General features: G+C 42.2%; 1 protein-coding gene across 4 annotated transcripts in view; it reads right to left on the bottom strand.

The window, feature by feature from the left end:
• Positions 1–13,382: 13,382 nt before the first annotated feature.
• Positions 13,383–22,446, bottom strand: part of LOC143287690 (DIS3-like exonuclease 2) — a 47,778-nt gene continuing 38,714 nt past the window's right edge. For all 4 annotated transcript variants that reach the window (XM_076595893.1, XM_076595890.1, XM_076595891.1 and 1 more), the window contains exons 22-25: positions 20,330–20,460; positions 18,371–18,475; positions 15,223–15,390; positions 13,383–14,340 (exon numbers count right to left, since the gene is read on the bottom strand). In XM_076595893.1, the coding sequence (XP_076452008.1) occupies positions 14,293–14,340; positions 15,223–15,390; positions 18,371–18,475; positions 20,330–20,460 (452 nt within the window). In that variant the 3' untranslated portion in view covers positions 13,383–14,292. The remainder of the gene's footprint in view (positions 14,341–15,222; positions 15,391–18,370; positions 18,476–20,329; positions 20,461–22,446) is intronic.

The raw sequence follows: 22,446 nt of genomic DNA, 5'->3' as shown, positions 1-22,446 counted from the left end.
TATTCTGACTCAGGAAAGTAGTTGTTGCATGGCCAAATGCCACATTTGCTGAAGCCATTTACAGCTGACATCATTGTCGCTGCCTTTGTGTAGGCCTCGCTGAACAAGCGACAAATCTGGAAAGGTCCAACTGTCCTGCCTTGGTTACTTCTTAGCCAGGACTGGATAGCTTGAGCATAATATGTTTGCAGGGGTTTGAAAAAACTGACATCCAATGGCTGCAATTTGTGTGTCGTGTGTGGTGGCAGAGCCAACATAGTGATGCCACTCTGCCGGGCCAGATCAATTGCCTCCAAGGTTTTAGTGTGGGATGCGTGGCCATCCAACAGCAGAAGTACTTTGTTGCTTACACTTGGTTTCACAACTGCAGTGAAGTGTCGCAACCACATTAAAAATGTGATCTTATCCATCCACCCAGTCTGTAGTGTTTTAACATACGGAGCCGTGTGCTGGGGGGGAAACCTGACCAAACATGACAAAGACAGGTTGGAAAAAGTCATTAGGAAAGCGGGTGGGGTGGTGGGTATAAGACAAGACACCTTTAGTGACATGCACAATAGAAAACTGACTGACAGACTAATAACAATTTTGACCGACGTAAGACACCCACTACATGATGACATTAATAGCAGGTCAGACATAAGTGGTAGGTTTAGAGCTCCACGCGCAAGAACATCTCGATACATTAATTCATTTATTCCTACAGCCATTCGCGCACACAATCAAAACATCCAATACACTAAGTGAACCCTCCCACCCCCCCAAGCCCACTCGCCACAGCAACATCTGAACTTCACCAGCAGACGAGTGTATGGGAGCAGACATTATGCGTGCATGTGGGACTGAGCGGGTGAGCACGGGCAAGCAAGCATTTCTGTGTGTGTGATCGGAAGCGATTTTTAAATATTTTCTTATTTTACTTGGATTTCATGTATCTTAATGTTCTAATCTTATTGGCGTGACATATGTTATGTGCATGCATACGTTGTTTGTGTGTGTGTGTGAGTGTGTGTGTGTGTGTGCGCGCGTGCATTTTACTTATATATACGATTTATTCCCTTGATGTTTTTATTTATGTATTGTTGTACAATACCTTATGGTCTTAACGTGTGTGTGTGCGTGTGTGTGTGCATGTGTGCGTGCGTGCGCGCATGTCATTTTTAGTAATCTTATACCCTTTTTTTTGTTGGATGTTTTCATTTGTTAATATTGTTGTGCAATACCCTATTGTCTTAACATGAGTATGTGTGTGTGTGGGGGGGGGAGGAGGGGTGCAGGGGGGGGGGGGTAGTATATCGTCAGCTATTGGGAATTCTTATTTGACTAGTTTTAATCTCTTCTTATGTTGCGCATGATTTTATGCCAGTGTTTACAATGAGCCTGTGATTGCACAACTTAATTTCCATGTGGATTAATAAAGTGTTTTTGATTTGATTGATTGATTGATTGATCTCATTGCAAGTGACCAGACTTCCAGGTGGTTTCCCCTCCTCCAGATCCAGGGACATGCGCTTTCTTTTGAAAAGAATCATCGGTGGTACATACTGTCCTGAAGCACTAAAACAACAAACGGCAGTTGTGTTTGTCCCTCGCTCAGCACTGGACAGAGCCCCAATCTGGTGTTTTCCCTTTGCACTCACGATTTTCTGACATCTCTTTTGAACTGTGGACAGCCCTGTCTCATCAACATTAAAAATTGTGGTTGCTGTGAATTTGTGTTCATCAACTGTGTGCTCAAGAAGCTTGAAGAAACTATCCACAATTTCTTTATTGAAACCACACGCTCGGCTTATTGATGTTGCCTCGGGCTGTCTCAATGACAAATTTGGATGGCGTCTCAGGAACATCCGAAACCAGTCTTTGCCTGCTCGACCCTTTTCCTTGTTGAACGAATGTGGAATTTGATGCTTTTCAGCTAAGTCAGAAGCTAGAGTCATGACATCATTTCGTGAAAGCCCAAAAAAAACTTCTTTCAAGGTCCATAATTGTGGTCACTAGTTCATTTTCAACTTCTGATGGAAGTACTGATCTGACGGGCGCAATAGCCGAGTGGTTAAAGCGTTGGACTTTCAATCTGAGGGTCCCGGGTTCGAATCACGGTGACGGCGTCTGGTGGGTAAAGGGTGGAGATTTTTACGATCTCCCAGGTCAACACATGTGCAGACCTGCTAGTGCCTGAACCCCCTTCGTGTGTATATGCAAGCAGAAGATCAAATGCGCACGTTAAAGATCCTGTAATCCATGTCAGCATTCGGTGGGTTATGGAAACAAGAACATACCCAGCATGCACACCCCCGAAAGCGGAGTATGGCTGCCTACATGGCGGGGTAAAAACGGTCATACACGTAAAAGCCCACTCGTGTGCATACGAGTGAACGTGGGAGTTGCAGCCCACGAACGAAGAAGAAGAAGTACTGATCCTCGCCCAAACTGCCGAGTGGAGCCTGTAGCATTCTTGTTTACACCTTCCAGGTGTCTCTTGAGAGTAGCAGGTGACAAGCCACACTCTCTGGCTGCCGCTCGCAGACCTTTACCCTCGTTCTTACAAGCCTGCAATGCCTTCTCCATGTCAGCTGATGTCCACCGTGCCCTGCGTAAATAACAACATAATAATAATGATGACAACGACAACGACGACGACGACGATGATGATCAGTGATGATGATGATGATTGATGATTGATGATGAGAATAAGACGACGAAGGGCATACATTTTGATGTGCATATTCTGATTCAAACTCAAAGCTGCTACAATGTTCCAGGAAAACAGAATATATTATATAAAAGAGCGCGCGCGCGCACGCACACACACACGCACTTTGTGCATTATGGTTTGTAGACACCACTAGGTGTTACCAGTAGATCTGGTGATCACGAGGGTAATATGAAACACTGCAGTCAAATATGAAACATTATTCCATATTCCCCGACACAGGTGTTTCATATTAGCCTCTTCATGCATTGTTTGACATCACAATAATGCCGCCATTTTGCGTGCTTGGGAAAGGCTAATTCATGGCAAGGTTTCAAGAGGTTCCTTTCACTTATTTCGAGAATGTATCTTTTCTTCTTTAAAACAAAGTTCTTACAAGTACCACAAACTTTTCTAGGGTAGGACTTTAGCCAAACACGGTCGATAATGCGTTTCAACTCACCTCATCGACGCGTCTTGTTTTTGCGCCATTTCTTCCTGTGCCACGTCCTCACGGGAGTTAAGGCTTGAAGCAAATCAGGAAAACTGCAACGCTGTTGTTTCCCATTCGATGATAGGGGCCTGTTTTAAATTACCCTCCGTTTCATATATACCCCCTTTCCCCTACAGTTGTGGTAGAGGGGTGGTTGTAGAAGATGACCAGAATAGGGTGCGGATGTCATGGTATTGGCAACTGGGACTACCAATCTAAAACAAACGAACAGAACATAAAAGTGATCAGCTTTGTGCAACGAGATGCCCGGGGCCAACTGGCTCGCGAAAACGAGTGGCCCAAAGGAGGGCCTGAGTACTGAAGAACGAATACGGCCGGAGAAATAACAGACGGACGGCCGTTCACTTCTTGGCGGGCTTCTTAATTGGCAGCAGCCTTCTTGGGGGTCTTGGGCTTGGCCGCCTTACTGGCTACAGACGGGAGATCTGGCCGCCTTCTTGGCCCGAGATTTGGGCTTCTTGGCAGCATCCTTCTTGGGAAACTTTGCTGCTTTCTTGGCTGCAGACCTTTTGGCCATCTTTTTGGCAGCTGCCTTGGACTTTCTGGCTTTCTTGGGCTTGGCAGCAGCGGCCTTTTTCTCTCCCAGACGGAAGGAACCAGAAACTCCGGTGCCCTAGCTTGGCCTGCTTGACTGAGGGTGCCGGCCTTCACCAGTCCAGCCTTCAGGGTTGTTTTCAGACGGGCGTTGGTCTTGATCACCTCATCATTTTTTGCCCACTTTGAAGTTGGTTATAACGTACCTCAGTGAGGATGGGCTGGCCGCGGAAGGAACCACCGTACTCCTTCAGGGCAGTGACGGCAGCGGCGATCATGACGTTGTACTTGGGGTGCTCTGCTCGCTCGGCAGGCCTGGGCTTAGCGGCTGCCTTCTTGGCAGGAGCAGGAGCCGGAGCAGCGTCGAACATGCATAGTGCTGAAGAGAATTAAGGTAGCAGGGACTGACATAACGACGACGGATTGAAATCACTGGTTGGTTGGCAGAATCCCATGCTGGCGAACTGACAAGGCGAATGAAGCACCACTGATGCCGTTTCCCTATTTTATGCAGCGTTCCCGAACTGCAAAAACAGCGCCGCGCGGCCGACTGCAAGCAAAGGCAATTAATTTGTGTTTGTTGACGTTTGTTTGAGGACTTCTAACTTATCAATTACACAAAGGACCAAGACATGTAGCGATATCCGTGAAACCCTCGAAAGACAAACTTTCGGTTCGTATACAAAAGAAGGCATAATTCTTTTCAGCTGAAAAGAAATCTGTCGAAAGAGCCATTGTTTGAGACCAACTGAAACGACGGAGTTCAATGACTAAGATATGACGACATATGCAGTGAACTATATATATAATTCATGGGACTGTGACAGTGTCATCTACACGCTTCTGCAAGTGGTTTGTCCCTGAAAGCTGTATGGACAAAGTTTGAGTCATTTTTCTGACCAGCACAAAACACAAGCTGGGAGCTCGGCCCCCATTTCACCAGTGGGTAACCAGTCCCTCTTTACGCATTGTAAAACTTCAGCCCTCGTTTTAGTGCATGTGTGGGGAAGACCAGACAATTATATTTACTCTAAGTACTAACAAGGGTCCAAGAAATAAAAAACATAACTGTGATTAGCAGTGTGTGAGACTTTAACGCCTGTTATGACATTTTTCTGCCTGTTGATTTCGACGCCACTCCTCGTGCGATTCACAATGGAGTCGTTCCTTGCTGACGGACCTAGCAGGATTTTTTTTTCTCCGTACATCAGTCCAGCGATGTTAATGTATACAAGCTACTGAATAAAACGCATTCCAAATGTAATAAATTTGTTACATCAACGCTTTACAGGGCATCCTCATGAGAGGAGAGATAGAAACAGTGGTTTGTGTGTCGGTTAGTCACTGTCGGAATAACAACCTTGGTACTTCTTCTTCCTTGTTCGCCTCCCGTTAGATGAGCAGCCCAGTGTCCTCGGTGAAGGCTGGCGTCCGTCGCAGCTCCTCCAGGGTGCCGTACAGCTTGGCTTCCACTGCTGTCGGTGTTGGCCAGTACTTCCTCCAGGATGCTGCATGCGTCGAACAGTCTTGAAGGATGTGGTCGGTTGTCATTGGTCCCTCACCACAAGGGCACTCTCCACTCTGTCCAATGCCAAATTTTGTGTGCATGTGGTGGAGCAGGCGGTTGTGTCCAGTCCTCAGGCGGAAGATCTTGACCTGTTCCCGTCGTTCCAGCAAATGGTATCTGTCTTCTGGGTTATATCTGGGGTGCTGGAGGCGCCACTTTATTCCTTGCTGTGCCTTGATGATTGTCTTGATTTCATCGTATGACACCAGTTTGTCGGCCTGCTCCTTCTGTGCACCGTCTTTTGCCAGAATGTCCGCTTTTGCGTTGCCTGTGATGCCACAGTGTGCTGGTACCCATTGTATCACCACTTTCTCCACTCTGGCACTCAGGGCAACAAGGGCTGAAGTGAGATGGTTCTGTTCTTTGCAGCGGGAGTTCTTGAGGGCTTGGAGCACAGAGAGAGCGTCTGAGAACACCACCACCTGCCCTGTTGTTCTTGTGGAGTTCTGCGAGACTGTTGTGGCTGCCTCACACCATCCCTCGTTGCTTCTGGGGCGGAGCCATCTGTAAAGACATGGGTCCAGATGTACTCCATGGCCAGGCCCTTCCTTTGGGTGTCTGACTGTGTTCCTCTCCACTCCGGGAATGCTGGTGACGACTGTTGGGAACACCCGCCTCTTCCAAGATGGGTGGGTGACATTTGCCGGGATAGGCTTTGCTTCGTGTTCCATCAAGACTGGGGTTTGTCTTTCAAGGCGCCTTGACTGGTGGAAGAAGCTACCTCTTTTCAGCCGGCTCTTGGTGGGTCTGCTCATTCTGTAGTTCATTGGATCGTTTTCAAGGCGTGTGAATTTTGCACAACCTGGGTACGATCGTTTGGGTTCCGACGGGGTCCCGATCATCGATCTCAATAGTCCCTTTCAGCTCAGTGGTCCCGATACTCCCCCGTGTCGATACTCCAAGTCGATACTCCACCGGCTTTCCCCGATCGTTTGTGTGGGTTTTGTGGCGTTGATGGTGTAACTCACACACTTTAAAGTCAAACAGTTCTACATAAAGGCATGCACCAACATCGCACAGTACACTAACACATGCGTTACATCATTAGTACATCGGGCTCTATGACGTGGATAGGCCAAGGTTAGAACCAGCCACCAGCCACAACACCCGGGGACACAGCCTCAGGATAAAGAAAAAACACTGCAAGTTGAATGTCCGCAGCAGCTCCTTTTCACAAAGAGTCGTGAACTCATGGAATAACCTGCCGGACAGTGTTGTGACCGCCCCTACCCTAAACTGCTTCAAATCCAGGCTGGACGTGCACTGGCAACAGTTGCCTAGTGTGTACGAACCAACCTGCCTGCAGTAACTCAGCTACAGTGCTGCTTGCCACGCATGCCACAAACCAGTGCTGTAGCCACCAAGGAGAGGCGAACTAGCCTGAAGAAGCCTTCAACGCCCAAAAGTTCAAAGTTCAAAGAGTGTGTGTCGGTTTTTTTGCGGACTGGTTTTTTCGCGATCTGTCCGAACTGACTGATTTCATCGGGCTGACTCCATTGTCATGACCTGTCACTGCTTTTAATTTTGACAGCATCTGTTGTCATCAATTGACCTCTCTCTCTTTTATGATCTGTAGTCATATATGGTGGAGCGGTGGCCTAGTGGTAAGGCATTCATCTAGGAGGCAAGAGAATCTGATACCTCAGGATCGAATCCCACACTCACCAATATTTTCTCTCCCTCTGCTAGAAAATTAGTGGTGGTCTGGATGATAGTCATTTGGAAGATATGATAAACTGAAGTCACTTGTGTTGCATGGACATTAAGAACCTATGGTTGTCCTTGGCAAAATTCTGTAAAAATATCAATTTTGACAGAAAAATAAATACACTTGACTTGCAGGCAAAAAAACAAAGAAGGGGTGGGTGGGGGTGGTGATGGGAGAGCGCTGGCACAGCAATGTAGCGATGTGCTCTCCCTGGGGAGAACAGCCAAAATTTCAAAGAAATAATATGTTGTGACAAAGGAGCAATGCAATAAAATTTTAACTACTCTTTCTCACTGATCTACAGCACGGCCATCCCCGTTCTCTCTCACTCTTTCCTAGCACCAGTCATGGTTTACTGTCTGGTATATGTCATCTGAATAGTGATTAATTATACTACTAATAATAACAGACAATGAAAAGTTCATATTTAGCCTGATTCCCTCATTGTTAGCTCAAAGTGCCTTCCTGTTCCTGAAGCAGCTTCACCTGTCTCCCATTCTCAATCCCTTTATATCCCATTTCCATCACAATACCTGCCCACTAACAAGTGTACATATGCAAGTACACATGTACACATTCCTGTTACAATGTGTCCATTGATAAAATGAATTGAATGTGTTTGCATGGAATTTGTGTTTGAAAATATATCTTGCCTGGTTCTCTTAAATGAGCAGTTTCTGCAACACACACACACACATGGATAAAGTAACAGAAGAGACAACATGGCAACAAATGCGCACAGTCTTTCTCCTCAAGCATACCCAGCCAAAGTCATCAAATATGCATTTGCTGCCTTCTTTATTTTCCAACGAACACTTTAAGATATTACACTCACACACAGACTGTTCACATTATCAGAGCTTGGGAATGCAAACAATTTTATAAAGTAAAAGCAGACATTCCATTGTTGGATTTGGGTTAGGGAGTTGGGATTCCCGCCCCCCCACCCCTTAAAAAAAAAAAAAAAAAAAAAAAAAAAAAAAAAAAAAAAAGCATTTCCTTTGTGCAAAAAAAAAACAAGACTGACCAGAGACCATCAGTTACAACTTGTGCAGGAATCTTGTTGCTTCTGGTTTAAGACTAGAGATTCTCAAGTACGTTTGAATGCGTTGTCACTACAGCATTACACAATTGAAGAATAAATTACTTTTGTACTGTACTGCTTGTGTGTTTGTGTATGTGTGTGTGTGTGTGTAAACATGTAGATGAATGTGATAAAAGAGAGTAATATACTCTGATGCAGCTGTTGAAGGTAAAACAATGCTTTTGTTACCTCTGTACTGTTATACTGTTGGTTGTTCTATGAATCAGTATGACTGCACCTTAAATTACATTTTACACCAATGAAAAACCCCCCACAAAAAACAACAAAAACTTCCCATATTAAATTTCATTCTTAAATCATCAACATCTACTTGCATAGCATTTCAATTATGTTTTAATGTTTTCGCTTCCAAAAAGCATGCACAAAGGAAAAAGGCTGAATATAAAATTTAAAATATCAAAACAACAAAAGAAAGACCTTCCCTTCGGGTGCTTGATCAATGACTGGTGCCTAATCAGAATAAATGCGGCTCCCACATCCCTTACCAAAGTACTGTGATGTCACTACTTGTAAATAAAAAGTATTGAAATATGGAACTTGCTTCAAAGAAGAAACCAGAAATGGTGAAGAGAAAGGTTTATCCTCTCCTTGATTTGGTTTCAGTTTGGGTGTCAAACTCTCAGAAAGCATGGATGTCAGTCGGAGTTTCTCAAGGGTCATAACTCCCAAAGACTGCTGTGCTGCCATTTTTTAACACAATGCACTCAATTTTACGTTTTTCGTCCATACTTAAGTTATAGTCCAGCCAACCATAGATCATATCAGGACTGTCCGACCAATAAGCACACAAAATGAATTAATAGCTGGTTCCACAGTTACACAGTTATACTGAAGTTCTGCTGTAGTGTGACTTAGTTGACAGCGGTATTGGAAATGTGCTTTGATATTTTCTTAACAATTTGTTGATCCAATTCCTGGTTGGTAACTGGCATCGGTCACCTTTCATGGTCAGGCACCTGTCACAGCCTGTAATACCTGACCTGAGATCTTTAGAACTTCAATTCTTGTTTACAAAATCCAATCCAATCAATCAATCAAAAACATTCTATCAATCCACATGGAAATGAACTGCTCTCTACGGAATCCATCTCTTCACAATATACTCATTATTCCTCAAGAGGTTAAAATTTCATTGCAAAATTGACAAGAAAAAAAAAAAAAACCTTGGCAAAGATCAGCGAGCACTTTCACCATTCGTGAGTATCTGTGTTGAGAAATATTCTGACATTATTCAAAGACGGTGGAGGAAAACCTTCCTGTGCCAAGAAAGAAAATCAGGTGTTCTTTGACAGAAGATGCTGTGGTTTATTCCAATTACTAAACATTGTCGATTTAACAGTAAGCCATGAACACCATCTTTCTATCTGAAGGCTGCAACTCCCATGTTCACTCACATAGATCTACAAGAAGCATGCATGAGCCAGCAATGTTTTATGTGATTTTTACTGGTGGAGTGGCTGATGATTGAATGTCATTTTTATACCCTTTGCACATACCAATTTCTTCAATTTGAACCCAACAGTCTTCAAATCAACCTTAAATCTGGGGTGGGCATTTACTGGGCATCTTATCCTATGTGGGATCCCATTCCCTTGGTTTCACCACAGAGTACTGGCTGTGCGTTTACTGTGCTAAAAAAAACAGCACTGATGATATCAACAGGAAACTGTTCCAATGTGTAAAGGGTGTTTTTCTTTCCCAAAGTCTCCTCTATCTCTGCCTCCTTCCTTCCTTCATTTATTCCTTCTTGTCTTTCTGTCTGTTCCCCACCCAAATCCTCATCCTCCCATTTGTGTGTGTTTGAGAAGAATGAGGGAGGGAGAGAGAGGGAGAAACTGGGGGTGAGAACAAAACACCTGTCACTGAAACAAGACACTGCATCATGGATTAACATCATGCTTTCATTTGGGTTTTCAACGACATCAACAGATCTTCCGATCTAAATCTGCACTGCTTTGCTAAGCAACATGATCAGAAGTAGCAAACTGAATTATCATTAGTTCATGATTTTTTTTTCTTGATTCTGGGAGTTTTACAGTAACTGAAATGTGGTTTACAATAACTGAAAAAGGAAATGCGATATCTGACAGGAAAAGAATCCCCCTTAACCCCCCCCAGCCACACATACTGTTGTTAAATATCAATCAACAGTTACTTGATCATTTTCTTTGACATGAAAGCAGACAAAACTATCTTTAATCTCTTCTTAAATATAAAAGTAGGTGAATACATCTATCTCGCTTATAATCAGTAGCAAATAATAAGTTACAGTTGTGTTTGAATAGTAAGCAAATCTGGAAATAACTGTATCATGACATAATAAATTAGCTTCTAATAACCATATTGATGGCAAGTCCATAGGTCAACCACAGTAAGGTTCAAAATTATTTGATTACAAAGTCTAAATCGGAAAAAAATGAATCTATTAAAAAAAAAAGTTTATGAAATCAAACATACAGAATGCATGAAACTTTCTGTTTGGGAAACATTCAGCTCACTAAAGAAATATTACACATATATCAGTTACAGTCAACAAGCAAATACACCATTTCCCAGCCACAACATGACTCAAAATGAAAGTATAAAACACATGTAAGCTCAGCCAGAAGTTTTTAACCTGAGGAGTTTTTACCTAACTTTTACACACACACACACACATGCACGCACACCACCCTTATTTTTAAGATACTAAAATACTTAAAGGTTTCAGACTAAATTACTGTGGAGTCCTCAGATGGTTTACATTTCCCGGTACTGAATGTAAAGTCCTCGACAGAAACCATCAACCACTGCCACAACACGTGCAGGAACAGTGGATGGCAGCCTTGAGGTGAGAACAACCAGATTCCAACCACACACAGGCTGGGACTTTTTTCAAAACTGCACTGGACTTTGAGTCACCAGTCTGGGTTCTGAGATCATGTGTTCAGCATGCACTTAAAATGCACTGCAAACGCCATGACAGTAAACAAAATGCATGCAGGAAAAGTCCACTCTGATCAATGAACATGCACAGTTGGGTGAGGGTTGGGTGTGTGTGTGTGTGTGTGTGTGTGTGTGTGTGGAGGGGTTGGGGTGATGGAGCTGCACTGTAGTCACAGGCTCTGCCTGTGGATAATAGCCTGAATTTTACCTGTGACAATAAAAGAATTAAAAAAACCAAAACAAAACCAAAACAAAACAAAACCAAACAAACAAAAAAACCAACCCCAAAACAAAAAAAAACTGACTAAAAAAACAACAACAAAAAACCAACCAATCAAACAACAAAATAGGTAAAGAAGAGAAAATGAATTTGAATGATAGGTCTCTCTCTCTTTTTTCTTTTCATTTACTGATATATGTTGTTTTTGATGGTGGTTGTTATTTTTTCAAGTGTAGTTGTGCATGTAATACTATCCTGTAATGCTTATGGTGTGAACATTAAACAATGAAAAAAAAAAGAAGAAAAAAAGAAAGAAACAAGAAACACTCACCCATGTGAACACAGACCCACAGAAAATGTCACTGATTAGGATGTAAATGGCAGTCTGACCAAATCCAACAGTAAAAAAAATCAATGGCAATGGTATTGAGCAACTCTCATTGCACCAAGCAGGAATTACAATTCAAAGGGTTTCCCCTCCCCTCCTCTAAACCCCACTGACTGAAAAAGGTTTTGCTTAATCGCTAAATGCAACTGTTGCGCTTTTATCAGAAAACAGTCACAATCATTGCATCTTCACAGGACACTAAGTAAGACCAATTCATTAAGAACTTCAAGTGAATCATAAATATGTGACAATTCGCTTTCAAGCTACAACACACAAGCGCATGAAAAACCACACAGAGACACATATACATACCAAAATTAACTGTTTACACAATCACATACAGCTGACTATCGTCACCTTGACAAATATAACACACATCACTCAGCACACACCTAAACAATAACAGCACAGTGAAAATTCTGCCAGTCTTTCTGTGCTCAAGGTCAGTTTTTTCCGCCTGCCACTGTTTTCATTCACAAAAGTGGCTGTCAATGAGCAGATCACCGATTCACTTGAATAATAAAATGCTGGCAACAGATAGATATCTCACAAGAAAAGTGACCAGTGACTGATGCACAAAATATCATTATCTACCTGCTTCACCCACACCAAGTCCCTGTCATAGTCCATCTGTAAACAGGAGCTTGAAAAGATTGACACCTTGTCATAGTGGGGGAGCTCGCATGTCCAAGAGACCTCTGGAGCTATGCCACCAGAGCTTGCTTATGCTCCTGCTAGGGCCACCCAAGCCAGACAGGTGGAAGGGTAGAGGTGGGACACAGCACAATCTACTGGTCCTCCAGGTTGGGCGTTGGGCACAGGGCCAACCACCTGGTCCCATTAAACAGCTTTGTCATGGAAACAGCAACAAAAGAAACCAATGCTGCTGTCTTTGTTGCTGCTGAAATGCCAGAGGGCATGAGGGGCACTAGGTGCCTATACCAATGATGGAAACATGCACCAATTCTGCCCACTGGTATCCTGGTAACACCTGCGCTAAAATAAGATGACAAAGTACAGAATTGTAAAGCGAACGTACTTGAACCCTTAAAACATACACAGCTATAAACATAACGCATGCGACCAATTAAATCCATGATGTTCATCTGATTTATATTCTGGGGTGGGGTGTGTGGGGGGTGGGTGGGTGGGGGGGGAGTTAACATGCCCAATACTTTCCCCCATGTGCACCATGATCTGGACAGTCAGTCACAACATCATCCCCAAGCAACATTTCATGCACTTCAATACAGTGGTCTTCATGGATGCTATGACAGGCACTCAGTTCAGTACACTCATTGTCAACATGCAAATAAAATCAAAATCGGCCAGTGCTCAAAAACACCAAAAGTCCCATTTAAAATTATCTTTAACAGAGGGAGATTAACACATGGAAATGTTTCAAAATCATTGAATATGATCAGAGGAACACTGAATTGCTATGGAACACTTTTCTTCCAGCTTTCACTGGGAGTCACCAGAACATGGCCAAACTTTAGATTAAAGAAAGAAGAAAAGTACCTCAGCCCAATGGTTAGAGCCTCAGACTCCTGGGTTCAATTCTGGAAAGGTCTGGAAGGTGAAGGGTAAAGATTTTTTTACCAATCTCTAAGGTCTGAGAACGTGTGGACCTGCTAGAGCCTGAACCCACTTTGTATGTATTGGTATACAGGATCTGTTACACACATTGAACATTCTGTCAGCCATGTCAAAGTTCTGTGGATTAAAAAAAAAAATTACTCAGCATGCTGATGTTGGTGATGTACAAGAAAGAAAAACAACAGTACTCTGACCATCATTAATCATAGTATGCTTCTTTCAACACACAAACTCAATCCTTCACTTAAATCCCCTGAAAACTGGCAGAATGCTATTTGTTTCAAAGACAGAACAGCCCTCTATCAGCTTTTACACTGGTGGTATTCAGTGATAAATCACAGCTAAACATCAAACTGAGATCATTAACTTTGGCTGTGGAGATGCACTGATACCCTCGTGTTGACAACAACAAAAACCAGCTCGGTTTCCTGTACTGTGTCTGCCCATGGCACAGCCAGATACTGCTAATGATTTCTAAGTCAACATGACCATTGACAACAGATAAAGTCCATGATGAAACAACAGCTGACGGTGGAACTGGTGAAAGCGTGCGCGCGCGTGCACACACACACACACGTACAGAGTTCTGTGGTGACACTGTCTCCATTCCTCTGCCAGACAGTACTGACCCAAGCATGATAAAACCAGAAACAGAGAAAGTTAAAAATCTGTCTCAACCATTCACATCCCTCCCCATTGCCATTTTAGCTTTGATGAAACAGTCTAAAACAAATCTTGTTTTTTTTGTTTGTTGTTTGTTTGTTGTGATTTTCCCCACCGTTCCATATATAAATAATGTTCACACTTAAAGCTAAACAAATTTTGTCTTCTATACTCCAGCTTTGAAGCGATGCCATTATTCTGTACATTAAAATCCATTCCATGGGCAAATCAGCGGAATTTCAAACACATGATGATGAACAAGTGATTAGCAAAGAGTAGTTCCACTCAGTCCTCCCCCAAAAGGTACAACTGGTGGACACAGCATTGTGTATCACAGTCCAAACAGCACGGTAATGGCACAGCACGTCCGTCCCACCTCACATCACAATGGACACGTCACCAGGCACTGGGTGTCGGATAAAGGCCTGAATCACACACACACACACATACACTGTTATAGCACTGGTCAAGAATCTGTCAGAGATGGGAACAGGCAGTTGTCAAAAATACTGAAAGCTGGGCCTTTGCCCTCCCGAAAGAAAATGATTTCTTTCACTTTTTTTAGAGGCTGACTCTGGCCTCTCCTTGCATGCTTCCAGATTTGATTTTATTTTATCTGATTTCATTTCATCTTTTTTTCCTTTTTTTTTATGCACTATAATATGCTCTAAAGTTTTCTCAATGTTTTGTGCAATTCATGAGAGTGAATTGTGGGCCTCTAAAAAATACAGATTTCAGTATAAACACTGAAGATTCCCATCTCTAATCTATACATTTGTAATTTTTTTTTTTTTTTTTTTTTTTTTTTGCTGAAGGCCCAGCTGACCACAGAGGGCCATATTAGGGCTGATAACTTGTAAACACCAATCCTGTAAAACCCATACAAGAACATCAGGCACAAGTACAATCACATTCATGCACATAAGCCAAGGGCATGCCTCTTACGTTGACCGTTCCCGACAATTTTTCATCAGATAATTAAAATCCCCAAACAAAGCAACTACCATGGACTTAATTTCTCTACTGAGGTAATAAAGTTATTCTGATTCTAATTCAGTGATTTCTCTCTCCAATGCCCACTTTCCAAGACATGCAACTAAGTAATAATAATATCAATAATAATGGATACTTATATAGCGCACTATCAAGACAACTGCTTGAGGGGCTTTTCAAAACAAGATACCACGTGTAACACATTACATCAATGTTACAAAGACACACCAAAATGTACCCAGTAGTAATCATAAGTAAGTAAATCCTGACAGTGCACGACATGATCACCCACACCAGCCATGGTTTCCACTCACCGACCACTTGAGAGGCTCGGGCTCTGAGTGCAGCACGCAGTTGACAAGGGAGAAGACGGACAGTTTCTGGGTGACCACATGGGGACAGCCATCGTCAGGCTTCCACTTCAGGGTCAGGTCCTGCCGCTTCCCTTCTTTGCGGTGGGTGAAGCCCTCCAGAGGCAGTTTCTGTAGAGTTCATCATCATCATCATCATCATCACGTATTTCTATGTAGCCCTATGATACAAGCAGAAGCAAGCTAAAATGCTTTACAAATCCAGTTTCGGTTTCAAGGAGGTGTCAGAGTGTGCGGAAGGATCCATATATGCTACACCACAAAAAGAAAAGGCAGCAGATGCCCGACCTTCACATGAAGCCAACATGCTGATCAGGCCTCGAGAGCCTATCCCAACTTTGTGTAAGACAATGACATGAAAATGAAATGAAACAATAAGATCAAAATAAACAACAACAAAAATGTGAATCTATCAAATCCTTCCATCCCTCAACAATTGTCCGACTCATTCTCAGACCTTTTTTTCCCCCCTCCTATGTGATCATCTTCTCTACATTATCTCATCCAGCATTTTCTTCTTCTTCTAGTTTCAGTTTCAGTTTCAGTAGCTCAAGGAGGCGTCACTGCGTTCGGACAAATCCATATACGCTACACCACATCTGCCAAGCAGATGCCTGACCAGCAGCGTAACCCAACGCGCTTAGTCAGGCCTTGAGAAAAAAAAAAAGAAAAAAAAAAGGTGAATAAATAATAGATAAGCTTACATAAATAAATAAATAATAATTATAATATAAAAAAAGGTAGTAGTAATAATAATAATAATAAAATAATAATAATAAAAAAAAATAAATAAATAAATAATTTTTTCTGAAAGTCACTAATTGGCATGACAAATGAGCAAAGCAGATTTCATTTTGTGCTGATGTGGGTCCTCGGGTGTGAGTGAAGCCTGGACGCACACAACTGCCTGCACACACTGCAGGGAAAGGAGTCCAGTGCTACATCCTCTGGTTTACGCCTCTCCTGTTTGTTTTGATGGTCTGTTTGTATGTTTGCACCCAGCATATGCATATATAGTTATATATAAAGTTATATATACAGTTATACATAGATATATGTATATATGTAAAATGCTTTACAGTGAATTGTTTTGCTGCCGGGAAATGCATCTGTTACTTGAAACATTGCTTCACATGTCACCTGATATCCTCTCACTTCCAGCAGTGCTTCCCTCAAAATTCCTTGATATTACGTACTTACAAGAATTTGTTGATTGTTACCATCTACTAGTTGGAAGAAAAGAAGCTGAACAGGAAGTTGGGAAAACAGAGTTTGCATAAATTACACAGAAAATAAAATATGACTACCGTAAAGTTCGGTCTATAAGCCGCAACTTTTTACCCCAGCTTCAACCCCTGCGGCTTATACAATGATGCGGCTTATTTGCGGATTTTAACGATCCCGGGAGTGTCACGTTCTCGTCTATTCTTAGCTGCCCTTCAACTCATCAAAATCATGATTTCTGTCCATGAATTTTTGGATGAGCTTCAGGATAGTGTGCTAACTGTTCACGTTTTATAAATCAAATCCGTACACATTAAAGCCTTCAGATCAGCATTCAGTTCTACTCTGCTCAAGCGTACACCCTCATCATGCCGAAAACGTGACATTATGCCTATGATGCAACCTTCAAATTGAAGACAATCGACCTAGCAGACGACAGTGCAAGCGACGAACAAGCAGCGACCTCCACCTTCATGGTCATGAAGTGAAAGCGAGGCTGAAGTCAGTGACAAGATGGCGGAGGAAGCTGTACTGGTTCTCTTCAACTCGGACACTGAAGACGAAGATTTTAGTGGATTCAGTGAGCAGGATGACGTTGAATAAATGTGACTATCCCTAAATTATGGATCTTATTTTCGTTGTGTTTATTTATTATTTTTTTGTGGCACTAGCAGTATTTTCGCTTGTTTTCCTTTGTGCTGTTCCTGCTTGTGTTTATTTCATAACCTACAGTATCGACAGCTTTTCTGTAGTATCAGTATGTGTTCCGGTACCGGAAATAAGTGCGGCTTATAAACCGGTGCGGCTTATGTATGTATAAAGTTCAATTTTTTCCAAAATTTAGTGGGTGCGGCTTATATACCAGTGCGCTCAATAGACCGAACTTTACGGCACTTCAGCTTTAATTCATAAATTGTAACAAAAATAAGGATCTCTCCCAACAAGGGATATAACCGCTTGTTTATCAGAAGTAACCACTTCGCAGAAGTGTCATCACCTGGAATAACCTTCCAGACCATGTAGTTACAGCACCAACAGTCAACACTTTTAAGACCAGACTGGATGCCCACTGGGCAAACCTACCGACACTATTATAATCCCGCATGCTATGAATAGGTAGGACAGTAAGACCTGTACCACCACACATGCAAGAAGTAGTTCAAATCTGACAGGTGAACAGGCCTTAAAAAAGGCCTCAAGCTCCGCAAGTTCAAGTTCAAGTTTAAGAAAGAAATCTCTCAGTCTCTGTTAACATTTTGTTGCTTGAGGAAGAAGTTAAGTTGTCACTGACTGTATTGGCTAAGCAGGTGGTGTCCAAACTATGTTACATCAGAACGGGCACTAATGAACCATGGCTCTGCAGCAGAATCAGTAAGACACTGGACTTCTGATCCAGTGGTCTGTGTTCGATCCCCTGTTTCGGCATGGTGTCGTGTGCTTGAGCAAGGCACTTTACTCCAATTTTCCTCACTCCACCAAGGTGAGAATGGATACCTGACTTGGATGAGGAAGGTTAAAACCATGAAAGAGAGAACTGGCCCCACCTTTCTATGCAAAGCCCTAGACACTGAGGATATGAATTCACTGCCCCGTTGGCTGCGAAAGATTATGTGACCTTTAACCTCAACAAATGAACACCTACAAATGACTCAGCAGCAGTGCAGGGTCTCCTTTGGCATGTGGCTCTCTGGTGACCTGACATCGATAGTTCCTTGTGGACTGCAAAGGCTGGGAATGCGACAGATGAACCCGAGTGTGGCTGTTATGAGTGGTGTGGGAGTAGTGCCACTGAAATGGTGCAAATGATGGGGCAACAAAAAAAAAACACCATCAATAAAAAAAAAAAAAAAAAAAAAAAGTCACTGACCTCACAGTACACCCTCTTGACGACGCCCAGTCTGAGGATGAAGACGTCAAACGATTTGTCCAGCACTGTCATCACCATGCCTTTCTCCTCCAGAGGGCCTGCTTCCTGCAACATCATGCCACATTCTGATGGGTGCAACAGCCGCGTGCTTAAAACGCGGGACTTTCAATCTGAGGCTCCCAGGTTCGAATCCCAGTCAGAGCGCCTGGTTAAAGGATGGAGATTTTTTTCTCATCTCTCAAGTCAACAGATGTGCAGACCTGCTAGTGCTTGAACACTCTGTGTGTATGCACATGCAGATGATCAAATATGCATGATAAAGATCCCGTAATCTATGTCAGTGTTCGATGGGTTATGGAAACAAGAACATACCCGGAGTGAATGTGGAAGTCGCAGCTTACAAACAAAGAAGATGATGATGCCAAATTCTGTAACCCCTCATATCTGAGAACATGCTTTCATGATCTTGCAACAAAAAAGCGTAGATATTTGAACATCCCAAAATAAAAGAGATCATGCCTACATCGTCACACAATAGAATAATAATATCATTTCTTAGACAACTGTGAACTACACCAAGAAACTGGAGGCTATTTCATAAAACAAATTCAACAAAAATGTCTTCCAACTGTTATGAAACCCAGTCGGCTCATGATGGAAGGCAATCTTGTGGGCATGTTTGAAAAATCTGTTCACAACTGTTGTCAGAAACATCATTGTCACGAGAAATGGTTTAATCTCTTGTTCTGTCCAGTTCTGTATATTGTTCATTGAGGTGTGTGTATGTGTGTGTGTGTGTGTGTGTGTGACTGCGTATAATTGACAACTGAATCTGATTCTGATTCTGCAACGCTGTGCACTGGAGTGCTGGTCTGGCGGTAATGCGCCCAAGTACACTTACACTTTGCACTTTGACATTTCATTGCCAATGACTACACAGCCTTTGTGACAGTGGGATACAAAAAATATTTTTCAATGACAGAGGATATCAATCAAAAAAAGAAATGAATGCATATTGGCATAAAATGCACAATTACACAAATGAAGAAAACATCATGTAACTACTACAAATATGTCAGTCTGACTATCCTTAATCATGTAGGTCAAATGACTGACCAATGACACAACCTCAAGTCGTAAATAAGGATTTCCTTTTGTGAACGAATGGTAATGGACACAAAGTTGATAAGCTTTTTCATGTTTGTTCATACTATGTTGTTTTTATTTTAGTGCCATAACCATTTTCAGTTATACTTCGATTCAAAATAAATATTTCTTGTTTTCTGATCATATATTTTCCATAATTTTTTTTTTTTTACATAAACAAAAGACTTTGGGGACAATCTTCAAAAATGTTGGCCTTGAATCAGGTCTGGCTCCAAATGAGAGGATAGCCCAAGATGAACTGGCAGCAAACAGTGGGGAGAGACCTCAGATTTGCTGACAGATAGTGGAGAGACACCAACAAACTGGCTGAGGACCAAAGAGAACTCTTTAACCCCCTCATGAGTCCAACGACGCAGGAGCATCTTAGTGAGTCATTTTTCTCCCTCTTCAGCATTCATGGGCTGCAACTCCCACATTCACTCATATACATGAGTGGGCGTCCATGTGTAAGACCGTTTTTTTTACTCTGCCATGTAGGCAGCCATAATCCATTTTTGAGATTGTGCAAGGTCGTTAGGTTGTCGTTTCCATAACTCACCCAACGCCAACATGGATCACAGCATCTATAACGTGTGTATCTGATCTTCTGTAAGCATTTACACTAAAAAGGGGGTTTCAGGCACTAGCAGGTGTGCATATGTGTGGACCTGGGAGATCACAATAGATCTCCACACCTTCGCCCACCATATGCACCAAAACCGGGCATCGAACTTGAGGAAACTCCGGCAAGAATCCAGCGCTCTGACCATTCATTCAGCCACACCACCCGTGATAACCGAGTGTGACGCTGACCTTGACAAAGATGGCGAAGTAGAGCTCATTGCTCCTCTCTGAGCACTGCTTGGCGTTGCTCTTCATGTCGTTGCAGTGCAGTGAGATGTCCTGAAGCAGCGCCGGAGTTCTCTCCGTCACAGGGCAGTAGCCTGCACACCCATATTTCACTTTTCATGTTTCAACTTTCACTTTCATGCTTCAGTTTTCAGTTTCTCGAACCAATGTGCTTCGTAAGGCCTTCAGTGCATGCAAATATATATCAAAATAAATTTATATATATATATATATATATATATATATATATGTATGTATATGTATGTATGTATGTATGTATGTATAAGTATATATATGTATATATATATATATCTGAGCACCCATCAGAGAAGATTTCTTCTACTGAAGTTTGCAAGAGGACAACACTTATGTTGCCATGGGTTCTTTTTCAGTGTGCCAAGTGCATACTGCAAAAGGGACCTCTGTTTATCATTTCATCTGAATGACTAGATGCTCACTGTGATTCTCCAGTCCAGTTTGGGAGAAAGGGCAAGACCAGGATTTCAACCCTCTCGAACACTGTATTGGCAGATAAACACCTTAACCATTCCACCACCTTCCTGTCAATGCCCATGTGCATAACAGTAACAATAATAATGATAATAATAATGATGATAATATTGATAATTACACTTACACTACAAGTACTACTACAACTTCTGCTACTACCTCTATAATAATACTGGCGACTTCTACTACTACTACTACCACTTCTATCAACAATAACATTGGAGGGGTGGCCTAGCGGTAATGTGTCCGCCCAGGAAGTGAGAGAATCTGAGGGTGCTGGATCAAATCCGACACTCGCCATAATTTTCTCCTCCTCCATTGGCCCTTGAGGGGAGTGGTCTGCACGCCAGTCATTCAGATGAGAGGACAAACTGAGCACCCATGTGTAGCAGGCCCCCTAGTGCATGTAAAAGAACCCACAGCAACAAAATGGCCTTAAGAAATATCCACTCTGATAGGAAAACCAATTTGTTTGCAGGCAGAAATCAATGACACTGCACTGTAGCAACGCACTCTCCCTGGGAGGGGGGGGGAGCAGCATGAATTTCACAGAGAAATCTGTTGTGACAAAGAGCAATGCAATACATGACAATATCAATAATAATTTGATTTATATATCGCCTTTCCATGTGAAATATGCTTAATTGCATTACACAATGTCAATACTGATGTATAAAATATGCATTCAAACACTTAAATGAAAATGTACATGCATAATCCTGCAAAGACATCTAACCCAACACTGAAGTTGTGTTTATGCTTACACACACAAAAAAAAACCCATCCTACATAACACTCATCGAACAAATAATACATTAAAATACCTTAATATGCACACATCATATCAAATACTTAACACTAATATAAAAATACTCAAAACAATCTTACAATACTTAAAAACCTATCCCAATACCTAAAGCTGATCACATACATCGCACTGCCCAAATAATGCACATCTAAAAATCACAATACTTAAAACCATTCACCCACCCACCCCTCCACACAACAAACAAACGACATAAATCCAACATACTAGTCAGATCTTGAGAGTCTACCCCAGGTCCGAGTGAAACATTAACATCAAAGAATCAAAGAAAACAAACAAATAAGTCAACACATTAAAACATGATAAAGTGACAGATTCTTTTCAGGCAAATCACTGAAATAAAACAAATTAGAGAACAAAAAACAACCATGCTCAGCGTACCTGCATGCACCCACACAGGCACGCATACTCACAGAAGCATGGAAACGCATACACAAAAATAAACGCATCGAGTTACAGAGCTACAATTTCAGTTTCTCAAGGAGACATTACAGCGTTCAGACGAATAGTAGTATAAGAGATGGGGGTTCTATATACAACTTTTTTGGGCGTATTAGCTTGTGTTAAGGCCCTCAAGCATAAAAAAAATTTAGTCAAAACCTGTGTATGTTGGAGTAATATGACCCTCAAGCATTAAAAAAAAATATATAGTTAAAACAAGTTATATGTGTATGGAGAGCCAAATCACAAGATAAAAAAAAAATATATGATGGTTGGATATATGTATGGAGAGCGAAACGGTCAT

This window comes from Babylonia areolata, chromosome 11, assembly GCF_041734735.1.
Source record: "Babylonia areolata isolate BAREFJ2019XMU chromosome 11, ASM4173473v1, whole genome shotgun sequence".
Classification (NCBI taxonomy): Eukaryota; Metazoa; Mollusca; class Gastropoda; order Neogastropoda; family Buccinidae; genus Babylonia; species Babylonia areolata.
Note: the sequence above shows the minus strand (reverse complement) of the source record. Positions and strands in the feature narration are given on the sequence as shown.